The following is a 17,812-nucleotide window of genomic DNA, read 5'->3' as shown; positions in this document are numbered from 1 at the left end:
CCAAGATCCGTCTAACATCAGCAACAATATCCCTAGTACCACGACCCCTTCTAAACCCAGCCTGTACCATAGGTAATATTTAATAAACTGCTGGGTTTCAACCTAATAGACTGTGTTTTACTTTTTATTGTCACTTGAATTAGTTAATAGTAGTACTTTCTGATTTTCTTTCTGTGTCAACAAATATAGTTCTGCCTCATTCTTTTGAGTAACTACACAATATTCTTTCTTGTGGTTGTAATACTTTCTCATTGTTGAATGAGAATTTCTAAACTTTTTAAAATATTAAAATGAACAACATAATCTTATGATTAACTTTGTCCATTTTAGCCACTTATAATTGCAATGTTGGGTGTGTCCAATTTCTGTCTCTATAGACAACATTGAAAATTAAAATATAAAAATAATTTTAGTAGTGAAAATGGTTTTTATTTTTCTTGATTCCTAGTAAGGTGAATTTACATATTGTTACCCCTTTGTTGTTATTCTTTAGTGATTTGCCAGGGTTTTTTTTCCATTTCATTAGCTGTTGAATGTTTTTTAAAGTTCTTACAAAGGATATGCATTCTTCTATCAGCAAATTTGAGTTTAGAAATATGACCCATTAAAGCAGAGAAAGACAAAAAAAATTTTCTAGCTCTTTTAAAGTGGCTTTAAGTGTTTGACATTAAGACACAGAAAGTTATTTAGAAATATGGCCATTAAAGCAGACAAAGTCATAGAAAAACAATTTTTCATAGCTCCCTTAAAGTGGCTTTAAGTGCTTGAAATTAAGATACAGAAGGTTATTGGTTGCTGTCTTGTAACAGAAGCACTTATGCATTACTGTTTTCTACTCTCTCAAGCTTATATTTTCCATAGCTGTCAGGTTTGTAAAAGGAAGAGTTAGCTCTTGATCATTTTCAATACTTAGAAAAGCAATAGACATTTTTAAAAAACAAATAATTTCATGTTAATGTATTTATTTTTATAGGGAAACTTGGCCATGGTGATACCAACAGAGTGTATAAACCTAAAGTTATTGAAGCTTTACAAGGAATGTTCATTCGCAAAGTCTGTGCTGGGAGCCAGTCTTCACTTGCTTTGACGTCAACAGGGCAGGTATGACTAAGGACGAATATGAAAGATTTAGAGTATTTCAAAAGGCTGGTAGTAAGTGATAATCACATTTCTATTTTAGAGTTCAAAGAACTTTTTGAGGCAACCTGCTGAAAGAAAGGATTCTCTCATGTTTAAAGAAGTTGCAAATCTGAAAGAGAAACTTAGTCTTTCTCACCTGACTTGTGTGACTTTGATAAACCTTTCTTCAGCCCAACCCCCATATGTTGTACTAAAATGGGCTATAAAACCTTTTATATCTACTACTTGGAATATACCCTGAGAAAATGAGAACTAAGACACAAATGGAGATTTGTACACCATTTTTCATAGCAGTATTATTCACCATTGCAAGAACATGGAAACAGTCCAAATGTCCAATTACAAACAAATGGATTGAGAAATATGGTACTTTCACACAATGGAATACTATGCAGCGTGCAGGAACAATGATTTTGTAAATTATTACCTAACTTGGGAGGGACTGGAGAGCATTATGCTGAGTGAACTAACTCAGTCCCAGAAGGACAAATACTTTATAAAACCATTATTGTAAAATGAGTATGAGGATCCAAAGGGGTGTGGGGGAGGGTGGAAGCAGAGGGATGAGGATATGTGGGCAGGGGGAAGGGGATTAATCATGGAGTTGTACAGTTTGACCAGGGGTGGCTTGGGGGGGTGGTGGTGAGAGAAATTGGAAGAATCTGTTCTCGAAAACAATGTTTTTGAATTTTGTAAATGAACTAGTATTAAAAACGTATAAGCACTCAAGTACAAAAAGAACAGAAGAAAGCAGAAAATTTTTCAGAAATGTTCAGATGTGATGCAAATGATTGAGAATAAGCAAACTATTAAAAAATGCACAAATTGGTGATTAGTATCAGGTCATTCTCCACTATCACATATGTCTCAGCAAGCAAGTGCATAGACAAGAGAGCAGACATAAACAAAGAATTCTGACAGTAACAAAGAATTCATAGACACCATGGTAGTTAGTACTGTGGTCAAAGGCAGAGTTGAAATTGTGATGGTAGAAGAGTCTTCAAAGAAATAACTAGCACAGTGGCACATTCCCCACTTTCTCTCCACTCCTGTAAAAATAAAAAACACCTTTTATAACTCAGCACCTTTTACACCTTTTTCTAAAAATGCTGGTTAGTGGGGTAATGCCAAAATAGATCTTGCCAGAATCATTGATAAGAACCTAGAAGTTAGGAAGTGATAAAAAAAAGAAGGCAAAGAGAAATTTATGGAAATTTTTATTTTGTAAGAAAAGTACTCAGAGGTTACGTGTTACATGTTTCTGAGAAAGAGAGCCAGGCTTAAGTTAGGCAAAATTTTGCATTCCCTTTTTTAGGTTTAGAGGAACTCTGCTGGCCTAATGGATAAGGAAATGTGTGCCAACCCAATGGTACATGGTTCGGATCCACTAACTCAGTGGGACAAAAATAGTCTCCTCCTGTGTGATTTCTAGCCTCTGGCACCGAGACGGTCAGCTCTGAGTCAGTTCTGATTCCATAACAAAAACAACATAATAGGTTTTGAACTTTTATGTGAATATTTTTACTTCCCTCCATTTCCTTTATGTCCTTTCAGTTTTATTTGTAGATAGTAGCTGATTAGGAACCTTTGGAGAAATAAATTGGCACTAGACTTGTGCTGGAAAGGGATCAGATATGACTGTAAATGGACATTAATCCTCTCCCCTCTTGATAGTGAAAAGAGAGCTGACTACATAAGGTCTTCTTACTATTTATGGCAGCCCCTTGTGCCCTAGAAACTAGCTGTTATATTTGTTTTATCTAAAAATGTTTTTCCAATTCACATGGCAGTTAAGTAGCAAATCTAAAATTAATGTGTAATTCTTTTTGAAACATTAGAATACTTTGTGTCCTTGAAAAAGCTGTTTAGCATTTTATATTTGTTGTGTTAGTAAAATGTTACTTTAGTTGCTGCCTTAAAACATGAACATTCTCATTTTTTACTTTGTGGAAATAATCCATGACTTACAGTTAGAAGATTCTCATTTGCTAGATAATTGGCAATAGTAGGGAGAACAGGAAAAGAAGGGGAAAATAATAATGGAACACACTCCCTTGAAGAGGTGAAAGAATGGATGATCAGACATTACAAGTGATGCAGGTAACAATCTGGATGCCTTATGGAATGAAGGAGCAGGGCTTGGAGGGTAAATCTGTATAAATGAATGAATGAAAATCCAGTTAAAATAATAATTGGTCCTCTTTCACAAAGGACACACCAACATGGGCTGCTTTCACACCAATACCATGAAGAAGGTGGCCCGGGTCACCATTGAGAAACACCACACATGCTTGGGTAATGACTTCCACACCAACAAGCACGTGTGTGTGAGGATATTGCCACTATTCCCAGGAAGACGCTCCGGCACAAGATAGCAGGCTGTGTCACACAGCTGATGAAGAAGATTCAGAGACAGCTTGTGAGAGGCATTTCCACTAAACTGCAGGAGGAGAGAGAAAGGAGAGATAATTATGTACTGAGGTTTCAGTCCTGGGTCAGGAGATCATTAAAGTAGATCCTGATACTAAGGAGCTGCTGGAGCTCTTGGACTTGGGCAGTCTGTCCAACCTGCAGATCACTCAGCCCACGGTTGGGATGAATTTCAAAACACCATGGGGAGCCGTTTGAGTCTGTCTACTATGTTGTAATATTTTCTATAAACTTAGACACACACACACACACACACACACAAAATTGGCCATAGACAAATTATAGATCTCTACTGAATTCTTGTACTGTTTCTGTATGAGAAGGCTAATAATTTCTGCTTTGCCTATATGTGGTCATGTAAGATAATTGTGTGAATTGACTCTGTAGAAATGAATAAGTCCATAGTCCCTGCTGTCGATAAGAGGCTTCATCTCTTCCCCACTAAGAAAATAAATGAGGTGGGATCAGCTGCCCTGTGATATCCTCAGTATGAGCAGCAAAGAGAAGTTACTGAGAGCCAGAACAGGGCAGAATGCTCCCTGAGGAGAAGCATCTGGCAAAAAGAAACTCCTTTTCCAGCGTCTGTTCATCAGGAACATCTGGGCCTCAGGCCTGCTGAGGCAGGAGTCACAGGGGCTGTGGTAAACCGTCCTCCTGGCAATAATCTGTTTAATTCATTACATGGAATTCCAGCAGAACATGCAAATTAATTAATTGTTTAGAATAGGCATATCATGAATATACTGAGTTTTGTGAAATCAAATAATATACTTAAGAAAAAAAGTAAAAAAGATATTTTAAGATAGTTCTATTTACCTTTATACTTGCTGAAAGTGAGTAAATATCAACATACTATTCTCCCTCAGCCCATTTCAGTCCCCTTATGTTTAAAATATAGTGGATGTTTTTTATGTTACATGGTCCCACAATACAAGCCAAATATTTCTCCATCTTGTGTACAACTGGAGGAACAATGCAGGAGAAAACTAGTTATGTGGACTTTACTGAGTGGCAGTACTATTGTGTTTAGAGAGTTTCTAATGTGAGATTTTGGAGGGAAGAAAGTGAAGGTCAAACAATGAATAAAGACACCTAAGAAGAATTGATGTTTTTGAATTGTGATGTTGGGGAAGAATATTGAACATTGACTACTTAAAGAACAAACAAATCTGCCTTGGAGGAACTGTACCCAGCGTGCTCCTTAGAGGCAAAGATGGTGACATTTCATCTTAAATACTTGGGGCATGTTGGCAGGAGGGACCACCCTTGGAGAAAGACATTATTGTTGGAATAAAGTAGAAGATCAATGAAAGAGTGAAACAGTGGGCTTGGGCATGTCAGAGGATTGCTCATCATAGGGCAAGGTGTCAGTGTGTTGTACACTATGAGTCACTGACACTTAACAACACCACATATACTTTTTTTCTTACATATTTTTAATTCTTAACTTTTCCTAAAATACCCTTTTATTGATTTAGAATGTATGGGTGCTTCTTCCAGAGAAGGATGGTGAGATAACTTCTAACATCTTTGGGGGGAATATTATCAGGAGGGACCAGTTCTTGAAATAGAGCCACATGCTTGGAAAAATAGAAGATTAGAAGAGAGAAAGACTTTCAAGGAAGTGGGTTGATACATTAACTGCAACAGTGGGAATTAAGCAGAGTGTAGATTGTGAGGCCAGTGTGAGCTCTAGCAGTTGTACTCAGGGCTGCTGTGTATCAGAGCCAACTTGATGGCACATAATAACAACAGGCTTGCTTTTAGTATATTCTCTTAACATGTGGGATACTCTTGAGAGATTTAACTGTCCAGCAGCCTTTCCTGAAACATTTGTGAACACACATAAAGATTCCAAATTTGCTGGTATAAAGATAAGCTGTGACATTACCAGAACCCTTTGAATGAAAGTAAGTATCACCTAGTTTAGTTAGCTCGTTGTGTGGGTTTCCTATTACTATATTTGTGATTGTTGTTTGTTGCTAAGTTGAAACCAACTCATAGCCCATTCCCATAGAATGGGAGGAGATTGATTGTCCACCTCCACAGAGTAGCTGGTTTATTTGAACCACATGCCTTTAGGTTGGCAGTACAATTCTTTATTTGCTAGACCAACAGAGCTCCCCAATTGTGTAGATTTCAGATAGCCAATTAAGCACTCATCCTTTTCCTCTTTTATTCTTCTCCCTTCCCTCAAACATCCTAAATCAATCTTTATTTTTTTAATACTTAGTAAAAATCAAGATGTTAAAAGGAATGATCTTGACTACTACTACTTCATATGCTCCTTTTATAATTGATAATTAAAATAATCCTAATACTGAGGTGAGGTAACTTTAACCAAATTATAAAAATTTGTGTATTTAAAAGTTTATAATTTATGTAATCCACTTTAGGGTTTCATGCCTTAGTTTTTAAAAAACCAAGAAATATTTGTTAATTACCTTCTGAGTGAGAAACGGGTAAAGGAGTTTCTTTGTGTGTTTTGGTTTTTAATTTTGGGGAATATACATAGAAAACCCTTAGGACATGTCAACAATTTCTACATGTATAAAAATTCAGTAACATTGATTATATTCTTCAAGATACACAACCACTGTCACTCTCTATTCCCAAATTATTTAAAGGAAAAATTTTCACATAGCAACAATAGTTCCCAAACTGCTAATACTGGGCAAATATTACAGAATTTAAACCAATTAGTAGATTTGGCAGAATCTCTTTCCAATTTTGTCTATGATTGATGACTTTTTTTTTATCAGCTCAGCGACTCAATGGCACATAACAACAACAACATCTACTTGTCTGCCTGTGTAATCAGATACATTTGCAAAATTGGAAAAGGAAAATGATGGCAATCTTTAAAGTTATGAATATAATTATTGTTTTAACTTTGAAAATTATTATTTAGTATTAAACTCTGTTCTTGTTTGATGAATCATATTTTTTCCTATACATGTTCAGTCTTCAGTGTAATGGTCTCAGGAAATGATGTGTATGTATTTCAGGTCTATGCATGGGGCTGTGGAGCTTGTCTAGGTTGTGGTTCTTCAGAAGCTACTGCCCTGAGACCCAAGCTTATCGAGGAGCTGGCTGCCACAAGAATAGTTGATATCTCTATTGGAGACAGTCATTGTTTAGCTCTTTCTCATGGTAAAAGTCATTTGTTTTTAAAGAAATGATATTAGGTGTTTGCTCCCATAAATACACTGAAATTTGGCTTTTTATTCTTTGTGTTTTGTTTTTAGATAATGAAGTTTATGCCTGGGGTAACAATTCAATGGGGCAGTGTGGCCAAGGAAATTCCACAGGCCCTATAACTAAACCAAAGAAAGTGAGTGGCTTAGATGGCATAGCAATTCAGCAGATTTCAGCTGGCACATCACATAGTCTGGCATGGACTGCTCTGCCTAGGGACAGGTGAGAGTACTTACTTAAAAAATTCCTGTGTTTTACTATTCTTCATAAATACTGTGTTTCAATAGAGCTCTGGTGGTCTAGTGTCAAGAAACTACGCTGCAATCCTGAGGGCGCGTGGTTCAAATCCACCAGTTGCTCTGCTGGAGAAGGAGGGGCAGTCTTCTCCTGTGCCAGTCAGATCTGATTTGACAGTATACAACAAGAAAACAAATGAACAAAAAGATAAATACTTTGTTTGATACACCCATTCACTTGCATTATGTTTTATATAATCAGTCACAGCTGGACCATGCCTATCATTACCCAACCTTTTCAGGTCCTTGCTGGATCCTTCCCATTTCCTTCACCCTCTCCCTCCACTCACCAAAATGAGCAAACCTGTGGTTTCGCCCCTGCCCATTCTCACTCCTCTGCTCCAATCCCTTCGCCCATGGGCCCCCATTGAAATTATTTTTAACCTTATATAATTTAGAGACTTTTAGCTGTTAATTAAAACCTTCTGTACCTAAAAAAAAAAATAATAAAAATCTTGTGTTTTAATAACAAAAGAAACAATAAAAATAAATGACCTTTGTTCATAATACATCCTTAGGAACATTTCTGCTGTTGATTTTTTTTTTTTACTGTTATAGAAATGACATTTAGATTTTTTTTTTATTTGAATGTTGCAGTTAGGCATGTTTAGAAAGTAGGAAGCTATCCTTGTATTTAAGACATTTTCTTAATTTAAATGACTTCTAAATATTCTTAATCCTTCTTTCTAAATACTAACAGAATTAAAGTAAGATGTATACATATAACAAAATTAGACAATAAAAAGCAGAACCTACCTTTTTTTTTTTAAGGTCCTAGCTTTATTTATTTAAAACAGTTGATTTATCCCAGAGGTGCGCGGTTAAATCCACCAGATGTTCTGCTGGAGAGGGAGGGACAGTCTCCTGCTGTACCAGTCAGATCCAGTTTGACGGTACACACACAAAAAAACAAAACAAAACAGTTGATTTAAATAAACAGTTGCATTTCAATGCCCTTTATCTGGTTGGTTTAAAAAAATAAAAAAGCCAGCAACCACAGTTTTAAGAGTTACTTTTTATAGAATTTTAGCTTTTTTGTAAAGTGACAGCTTCATCTTTTTTAGATAACAAGGTAGGTAATCTTTAGTCAATATTAGGATATTGAATGAGGTATTTCTAGACCAGTAATGTATAGTTGATTTATAGTTTGCAGATGTGTTTCATTATCTATTTTGATTCAGAGGATATTTATTTAATATTATATTCTAACCAATTAAAATATTTATACAGTAAAATCTGTAAATATTTATAGATTTATAAATAATTCTGAAACAAAAGCCATGAATTTAGTAAATTAAATATGAATAATTTGCTATTTGTTTTATATCTGTAGTCTTTCTGTTCATATGTAGACAATTGGCTCCTAAGATTGTAAAAAGCTACCCAAGAGGTTGTAGGAGTTTTTCTTTTAATAGCTTTCAATGTATTTGTATAAAATCAGCATTGTTTTCATAATATGAGGTACACATTCTGTAGACTGCTAGAACCAGAAGGATTTTAGTAGACTGTGGGACCTAATCTTTTGCCTTCAAGTGAATGGATGTCTAAACTTTCCAAAATAGGTGTTGATATATTTTTTTCTTGAAGACCTGTAGAGATGGTGAATCTTTATTTTCCTGCATGGCTGGAGGGAGGGGTTTTATCATCTTAATAATCAAAAAAGTCTTTTTTTATATCCTGATGAAATCTTTCAATATTGATATTTTAATAATTTGAAAATATTATTTTAAGGCTATTTTCATGATTTTCATATTCTTTCTTAAAGACAAGTTGTTGCATGGCACCGACCTTATTGTGTAGATCTTGAAGAGAGTACCTTCTCACACCTGCGTTCTTTTCTTGAGAGATACTGTGATAAAATAAACAGTGAGATTCCCCCACTCCCTTTCCCTTCATCAAGGTATGTTTTATGTTTAAGTATGTATGCGTACATGCATGTGTATTAGCTACTTTCTAGAAATTTTTATTTGTTGCTACTGTGTCCCTCGATGAGATGGATTGATTCAGTCACTGGGGTAATGGGAGTAGGTGACAATAACAATTATCAGAGACAATAAGATTGGCACAAGATAGAGCAGGGTTTAGGCCTTTTGTACATAGGGTCACTATGAGTTGCAGGCTACTCGATGGCACATAACAACAACAACTAGTCATGGGGAGTTTTTTTCTCCCTGATTGTATGACCTTTTTTTAAATGACTTTTATTTATAATCTAGAGTAAGAGCTAAATTTAGATACTTAATGATAATAATCTCTAGAAAAACTTACTTATAGTTTGATAACTCAACCTTTAAATGTTACTTTTGGTCATGATTTTACATAATTTCAAAAGAGAAAAAATATCACCTATGCTGGATGCCACATGCTATTTTATGTTTCAGAAATTCACAGCGTTTTATTTATTTTCAGGGAGCACCACAATTTCCTCAAGCTGTGCCTGAAGTTGCTTTCAAATCACCTTGCTCTTGCACTTGCAGGAGGGGTAGCTACCAGCATTCTTGGGAGGCAGGCAGGTCCACTTAGAAATTTACTCTTCAGACTGATGGACTCAACAGTTCCAGATGAAATCCAAGAGGTAAGAGTATGTAGTGCTTATGAATCTGTATCTCAAGGTATATCTTTCCCTGAAGATGTAACTTGAATATTCCAGTTATTCGTTGGGCAATTTCAGTGCGCTCTTCCTTGCTTTACCCATATTTTGTAGGTGGAAAACTTTTTTGGTTAGTTCCGCCTTTAAGGTCATATGTCACCACTAAGAAACCTTTCTTGTTTTTCTGTCACGTTAGCTCTCTCTGTTACATGTACTCATAGCATCACTGTCTTAATTAGCCAGTGGGTTATGACAGAGACACCACAGGAAATTGCTTTAGCAAACAGATTTATTCTCTTAAAGTTTAAGAAGCCAGAAGTCGAAATTCAGCATGCTGATCTGACGGAATGCTTTCTTTCTCTCCGTTCTAGAAGAAGGTCCTTGTTCCCATCAGCTTCTGTGGGCTCACCATTCTTTGAAGATCTGCATATGGCTTAGCATTTCTAGTGATGAGAAGTTTCCTAGGACAGGGAGCTCTGTCTCTAATCTTCTTTTTTGGTGTTACTAAGGTCACCCTGCTCTCTTCTCTCTACTTTCATCTATTGTCAGACAAAAGGTGATACAAATCAGACCCCAGGAAAATGTTTCTTACATAGTATCAAGCCTGTGACCTAAGTAATGAGTTATATCTCATCTCAATACCTTTACAGTGGATTGGCCAGTCACGTCTCAGATCACATCATGGTGAATGAATATGTTGTAGCTGATTCTTAGCCTGCATCATTAACATCATTATACTGAGCCTCGTGGCCTAGCAGATTTAACATATATTTTTGGAAACACAGTTCAGTCCTTGATAATTACACTGTACTTTATTTTATTATTTTTTTAATACACCTATTTTTCTCATCAAAAGATAGAATATTGAAGAACAATGATAACAGTTTAAAGACTTTTAGTAGTCTCTTGTTCTGATATCCTATCTTTTTGAAAATACTAATTTTTTCTCTGAAATTTCATCTCCACATCGTTATTATTTTTTCCCAGCTTATATTTATTAGTTTTGGTCTTCATCTACCTGAAGTCTTTCCTGACATTTGTAATGAGTTTTGACTGTCTATTTGTGATTAAAAGTGTGACAGTTAAAAGGCAGATTTGGTGGCCTGTATACCTGGGTGAGTTTTGTTAAAAACCAAGCTCTACATGGGCTGTTTGGGGTAGGGGGCAGAAATCCTTGATAACTTTCTCTCTCTCTCTCTCTTACATTTTTTTTATTTTATTTACTGCTGATCAGATTCCCCAAAAGAAGAGTCCTCCTCATTCTGTCTAAATGGTGTTAAAACCTGGGTAGTGTCCTTCTAGTAAGGAAAAACCCCCGAAAGTCTCAATATTCAGAATAGACACTTTCTTAATCCCTCTGTTTTCAATTTACTTTTCCTGTTGTTGACCAGTTTTCAGCCAGTCCTTTTGATTTGAACTACTCTGGCTTTGTGCTCCATTGCAGAGGCACCTGAGCATTTCAGATTTGTATAAATCATATTGCTCCTTGACATACCTTACTTTTATGATACAACTTTTTATGTTTTTTTTATTGTGATCTTAATGAAAGTTTATATAAAAGTTGGATTTTCATTTATTCATTGTTGCACATTTTCCTCCCTACCCACCAGTTCACTTTTTCTAAAAAAGAAATATTCATTCATTATTGAATAATTTCTTTCCTCACCCCCTCCCCTAATCCATTTGGCTATGCACCTCTTATTCTGGACTGTTATACAGTTAATGCCTAATTGTATATTCCTTTAAAATAGTTCTTTCCTTCATCTGTTCCAATGCAGTGTTCATATTTATCCCCTCTTTTCTCAGTTTCCCCCTCAATCCCAATGTCAGTCTTGTTTTACAGCAGTGGTGTTACGCAGTATTTGTCCTTCTGTGATGGGGGTATTTCACTCAGCATAATGTCCTCCAATGTCACCAATGTTGTTTAATATTTTATGAGTTCCTTGTTTTTCAGTGCTGCATAGTATTCCATTGTATGAATATAACATAGTTTTTCTATCCATTCATTTGCTGATGAGCACCTGGGTTGCTGCCATCTTTTTGCTGTGTGAATAATGTAGCAGTAAACATGGGTGTGCATATATCTTTTGAATGGTGGTTATGGTTTCGTTAGGGTGGAATTTCGTTAGGGTTTCCCAGTGTGGAATTTCTGGGTCAAATGGTATTTCTATTTCCAGCTTGCTGAGAAAATGCCAGCCTGCCTTCCATCATGGTTGTACCATTTTACATTCTCACCAGCAGTGAATAAGAGCCCCACGATAACTCCACCAGCATTTGTTGTTTGCTGCCCTCTTGAACTTTGCAGTTATTGCTGGGATAAGATGGTATCTCATAGTTGTTTTTATTTGCATCTCTGTGATACCTGGGGATTTTGAACATTTCCTCATATGTCTGTTTGCCATCTGAAAGTCCTCTTTGGTAAAGTTTTTAAAGTAAAAAATTCAAAGTCATTACTAAGTCAGTCCAAACTGACTTAGAGCTGACTCTTCAGTGGATTTTTTTGAGGTGATGAATCACATGGGAGGAGATTGCCTGTCATTGTCCCTTGGAGCAGCTGGTAGACTCATACCGCCTATCTTTGATTTAGCAGTGCAACTCCTAGGGGACCAGAGCTCCCTTTTATAGCCGGCAATCATTATATTCAGGAGCCATGGTGGTACAATGGTGCGGAGCTTTTGTGGGTCCACTTGCTAACCAAAAGGTTTACAATTTAAATCCACCAAAGACACTTGGGCAGAAAAGCCTCGCCATGTATTTTTGAAAGAACAGTTATTCAAAACCTTATGGAGCACATTTCTCTGAAACAGTGGCATCATCATAAGTTGGAATTGCCTTTATAGAAACTTGTTTTAAATATTCCTTATCTCTTAATTTCAGCTGTTTCCTTTTCTCACCCCACCCTCTCTCTTCTTTCTTTTCTGTCTTTGCCCACTTTTAGATGGGCTTTTAGAGAGGAAGTATATACATTCAATCCTTATTCTTAGTCACTTGTTAAATTTTCACAGCTAAAATTTACTGTATTATAGTAACCCTGAGGAAAAATCACTAAATATTCTTCCAATTTTTAAGTTCATTGAGGCCACATGATTTTGAAGAGATTATTATTTCTTACTATCTGTTTGAATTTTTCAATTGCTTTAGTAATTCAAAGAATTAGAAACACTGACGTAGAAAAATTGAGTATTGTAAATGCAAAGTACAGAATTTCTCTAGTAAAGCACCTTACTTATTAGGAAGCTATTAATCAATGAAATGACAAGGTGTAAGATAATACAACATTCCTTAGGATATTTCTGCTATCGGAAACTTTAACCAGAGTTCCTGCTTGCTATTTTAGCCTTAGTTTATATGGTAAATCCTCTGAGGTTCCTGTGAGCCTTTGTTGTTGTGTGCCTCAGTTGATTTGGGCTATTATAGGAGACTTGTATATCGGAGAGAATAGAACTGCCCAAGTATTTCCTACAGTGTAAGTTTATGTATAAGTATTGCTAACTGATTGCACCACTGGAGGTCCATGTAAAACTATATGGAAACAGTTCTCCAGGTGTTCTTTGAGAAGTAGCTAGGGAATTTGAATATTTCTCTAATAAGCTGCTGCCCTCTCAAGCCCTTTCCCCATGTTAATTGCCCTTTTATGAATGTGCACTTTTACTTATGCAAGTATTTTAACATTTTGTAATTATTTGTTGAGAGAGTATGCTTTTGTCTGTCTTGTTCATTACTATATTCACAGCTCTTGCACAGAACTTTATCCTTCTTAATTTAGAAGACTGAATACTAACAGTTAGTTGGGTGATGATTAGCTATTTAGTGGCAAATATAATGTACCAGCAAATTTGCTCTTCAAGTGTCTTTATTAATAAGGTAAGAGCCAAACCAATAAATTCACTCTTGTTTTTTGGTGTTAGGTGGTAATTGAAACTCTCTCAGTGGGAGCAACCATGCTGTTACCTCCATTACGAGAACGAATGGAATTACTACATTCTCTTCTACCCCAAGGACCTGACAGATGGGAAAGCCTATCTAAAGGACAGGTAAGCCTTTGAATAGTAAACTTAGGAATGTATTGCTGTCTAATCAGAATTGATTGAGAACTTATCCCTTAACGAGTTTTTGTAGGCTGAATTGAATGGTGCGCACACACATACACATACACACACAGATACACAATGGAAATAAAGCTACTGCCATGAGCTCATGCCATATTACTTGACCTGGTGAGTCTGCTAAATCCTAGTTATTTAGTGATACATGCTGAGAGATTCTTGGGTTTCTAATAATTGTGAATAAAGCCAATAATAACAACTGACTAAATGATCTATAGCTAATTATTAAAATTATGGTGAATTTTTCTGACGTTGCTTGCAGTATCATACTAGAGACTTGGATTATTTGTAGTATGCCTTGTTGAAATCAAGGGCATGTGCAGTGGTTGTTTTTTAGATGCCCAGAACTTTGTCTGAAATTGCTTATAACCCCCTCCGACTATTATAAGAAAAAAATTGATGATATAAGTATGCTTCTTTTCCCCCATTTTAAAAATTAATTTTAATGAAAGAGCAGAGTTTACAGAGACTTAGAGTTCCATTCATTTATTGTTACACTTTTCTCCTGACCCACTTCTTCCCCCCAATTCACTCTTCTCCTTGAAAAGTAAAAGAACAACTATTTCATTGTTATGCAATCCCTCCCCCCAAGTCCACTAAAACTCAATCATATATCCCTTTTAAACAGTTCTCTCCCTCATCTGCATTCAATGCAGTATACATTATTTATCCCATCTTTTTCAGTCTCCCCCCAACCCCTATGTTAGTCCTCTTTCATAACAGTGGCATTATTCCGTATTTGTCTTTTTGTGACTGAAATATTTCACTCAGCATAATGCCCTCCAGGGTCATGCATTTTGTATAATATTTCATGAGTTCCTTGTTTTTCAATGCAGCATAGTATTCCATTGTGTGAATATAGCACAGCTTTTCTGTCCATTCGTTTATTGATGGACACTTGGGTTGTTTCCAACTCCTTGCTATTCCGAACAAAGCTGCAATAAACATGGGTGTTTCCCCCCCCCATTTTTAATACATCTTAAATATATTTTGCTTAAGTCAGTAGATAAATTAATTACTGAAAAAGATAGTAACAGAAAAATGGCATTTATTAGACAGTGTAATTACAGATGTCTTCCAATGAGTTATTTTTGCATTAGTTTAGATCTGAAATGATTTAAAGTTATTTTAAAAATTCTTAGAAGACAGTGCTATAATTTATCTGTTGACATTTTATACTCCTCCCCATTGGTAGTACTAAAGCCATTATGCACAACATATCATTTTTTATATAAAATTTTTATTTTATACTTGTATACTTAGACTTTTAGATACCCTAATGAATAAAAGAATAAAAAAAAACTGTGGGTTGTTAAAATTGAGACTAAGTTGCATTTTTTTTCCAAATGACATAAATTTGATCATTTTTCTTTTTCAAATCATTTTTCTTATAATTAATATTTCCTAAAAGCCTATTGTTTGTCAGGGTATTAAGTGGATTTTTAACACCATTAATAATAATTTATTTCTGGATTTTTTTTCTGGTTCATTTTAAGCTAATTATTTACATGTTCCTATTTCATCAATGTTAACATTTTTCTTTAGAGAATGCAGCTGGATATCATTCTGACAAGTTTGCAAGATCACACACATGTAGCCTCCTTACTTGGCTATAGCTCGCCCTCTGATGCTGCTGACCTCTCTTCTGTGTGTACTAGCTATGGGAGCCTGTCAGATCAGCCTTACGGCACTCAGAGCTGCTATCCAGACACTCACCTGGCTGAGATTCTCATGAAGACCCTCTTAAGAAATTTAGGATTTTATACAGTAAGTTATTCTTTTTTATTTAAGTATAAAGACATAAAACTTTTTATGGAGAGAGTGAGTTTAAGATATTTTTATATGTAAACACTTATAATATAAATGTAGCTCTGCTTAAATTCCCCTGTCTTCTCCTATAACAGCATTGCTGAAATAATTGTGTGGGACAAATGACGTATATTTGAAAATTCTAAATATACGTATTTTAGACTTTTCCTATTACTTTCTGATGTTAAGGTGGAAGAATTGGCTACTTGTAAGCAATGTTTTAAAAAGAATTTTGAGGAAAGGATTAGTCTTAATAGATATAATATTAAATTATACATATGATGTAATTTAAGCCCAATTTGTCTTATTCTAAGAGACTTAAAAGGAATAGTGCATGTTTGGCAGATTAAGGTGGCAAAAGGTGGCAGAGTAAGTATGAAGTTATATTCCTAACACAAAAATTGCCTTCTCTGGCTGTTGAAATTCATCAGCAGCTCAACTGAAGAAAGATGGGTAATCTCCTCTTGTGATATTTAGAGCCTTGGAAACCCACTGTGGAGCCAACTAACTGTATGTTGGTTTTCACTTGAAAGCAGTGAGTTTTTGTTTGTTGGTTTTTGTGGTGTTTTGGTTTGGGTTTTGTTTGTTTTTTTAAAGCAATGAGTTTTTTAAGTCATATAGCTAATGAGTTTGAGGAGTTTTTAGTTATTTAATCAGGTCCTTAATAATATCCTGAAACTCTTGGCATAAAATTATAAACACAGATAAAACTTTATGTATAAAAATGTTCATAGCATCATTATTTATAAGAAAAATTAAAACCAACTTAATTATCTAAAAATAGGGGATTGCTAAGTATATTATAGCATGTTACTCAATGGGTATTATATGAATTTTAACTTTTACATACAAATGGTTTATTAAGGCATACAAATAATTATGATTCTGTTTAAAGGAAGCAGATTGAAAATAGAATATGCCACATATATGTGGGTAGGAGGAAGACATCAGATCAGGGAAGAAATGCCTCAGAATAGTAATAGTGATTTTCTTTGGGTGGTTGACTTTTTTTTTTTAAATACAGATTTGATACTTTCTAAGTTTTTAAATAATTTGAAAATTTCAGAGTAGCTCAAGGAATTATCCAAGAAATTCCTCTGTCCTCTACCTAGATTTGCTTTCTCTATGCATCTTATTTTGAGTAATTTGAGGGTAAGTTGCAAATGTTGTGCCAACTACCTATTAAGACTTGTATTAAGCATTTATTACAGATAAGAAGCTCTTTTCTAGGAATAGTACATTATTGTATGTAACAACTGTGATCAAATTCAAGGGACTTAGCATCAATACAGTATCATTGCCTAGTGGTAATGCAGAAGGCATTGCTGGACCAGTGGTGGAGTTCTCATGTGGAAGATTCAGGTTCAGTTTTTGGTCATTACTCATGTACTACACTGTCAGCCTGTCACTGGACTTAGGGGTTCAGTAGAACTTTCAACATAAAATGGATTAGAAGTAAAAAACTGGCAGTGTCTTTCCCAAAATGTCTACTGCTGAAAATTTAATGGGTTTCAACAGTCATAGTCCCCAACCAATCATGGGAATGGTATAAACCCAAGCAGTGCTGCTTTCTACAGGGACCAAATCCATGGAGGCTAACAACAGTAACATTACTATCATTCAAATTTCTACCCTTGTCGCAATTTTCCCCTCAATTCAATATAGTACATGATTTAGAGTCATAATTTCTCTTTACTCCATTGTTTGGGTTTTTAAAAATAATTGAGAAAATTAATCTTTAAGAATAATTTTCTGAGAAATTTACAAACACACAGGAGGTCTGGAAAGTAGTACCATCAGAATATTAAAATACTTTTTCTTTGAGTAGTAGTACATTTCTTTGTTCTCTGTATTTCCAAAGTTACTATACTAAAATGTTTATTACTTTCTTAAGGAAAAAAATTTGAGATAGCTTAATAAATCTTACTACTAATGAGAGATGATGAAAAATAAATGATGGCTTGTTAAATCAGATTCAATTATGGTAGGACATTATTTTAAACCCTTCAAATATAATATTTATATATCCTCATAGGATCAAGCATTTGGAGAACTAGAAAAGAATAGTGATAAGTTTCTACTTGGGACGTCCTCATCGGAAAACAGTCAGCCTGCACATCTTCATGAACTGTTGTGCTCACTACAGAAACAGCTGCTGGCATTTTGCCACATCAATAACATTAGTGAGGTATGTTAATTCCCTGCCTCTTATGATGGTCTGTTGGGGTCCTTGAATTGCAGAT

The 17,812-nt window shown here is 35.2% G+C and overlaps 1 protein-coding gene across 1 annotated transcript in view; it reads left to right on the top strand.

Annotated features, from left to right (window-relative positions):
- HERC1 (HECT and RLD domain containing E3 ubiquitin protein ligase family member 1) overlaps positions 1-17,812 on the top strand; it is a 185,261-nt gene that overhangs the window by 21,273 nt on the left and 146,176 nt on the right. The window contains exons 7-14 of the mRNA XM_006899631.1: positions 974-1,101; positions 6,579-6,723; positions 6,819-6,990; positions 8,830-8,964; positions 9,474-9,639; positions 13,563-13,688; positions 15,306-15,527; positions 17,605-17,757. Coding sequence (XP_006899693.1) covers positions 974-1,101; positions 6,579-6,723; positions 6,819-6,990; positions 8,830-8,964; positions 9,474-9,639; positions 13,563-13,688; positions 15,306-15,527; positions 17,605-17,757 — 1,247 coding nt within the window. The remainder of the gene's footprint in view (positions 1-973; positions 1,102-6,578; positions 6,724-6,818; positions 6,991-8,829; positions 8,965-9,473; positions 9,640-13,562; positions 13,689-15,305; positions 15,528-17,604; positions 17,758-17,812) is intronic.

This window comes from Elephantulus edwardii, unplaced genomic scaffold, assembly GCF_000299155.1.
Source record: "Elephantulus edwardii isolate Elephantulus edwardi_28Jun2011 unplaced genomic scaffold, EleEdw1.0 scaffold00263, whole genome shotgun sequence".
NCBI lineage: Eukaryota > Metazoa > Chordata > Mammalia > Macroscelidea > Macroscelididae > Elephantulus > Elephantulus edwardii.
The sequence above is the reverse complement of the archived record's forward strand: the minus strand, read 5'-3'. Positions and strand labels throughout refer to the sequence as shown.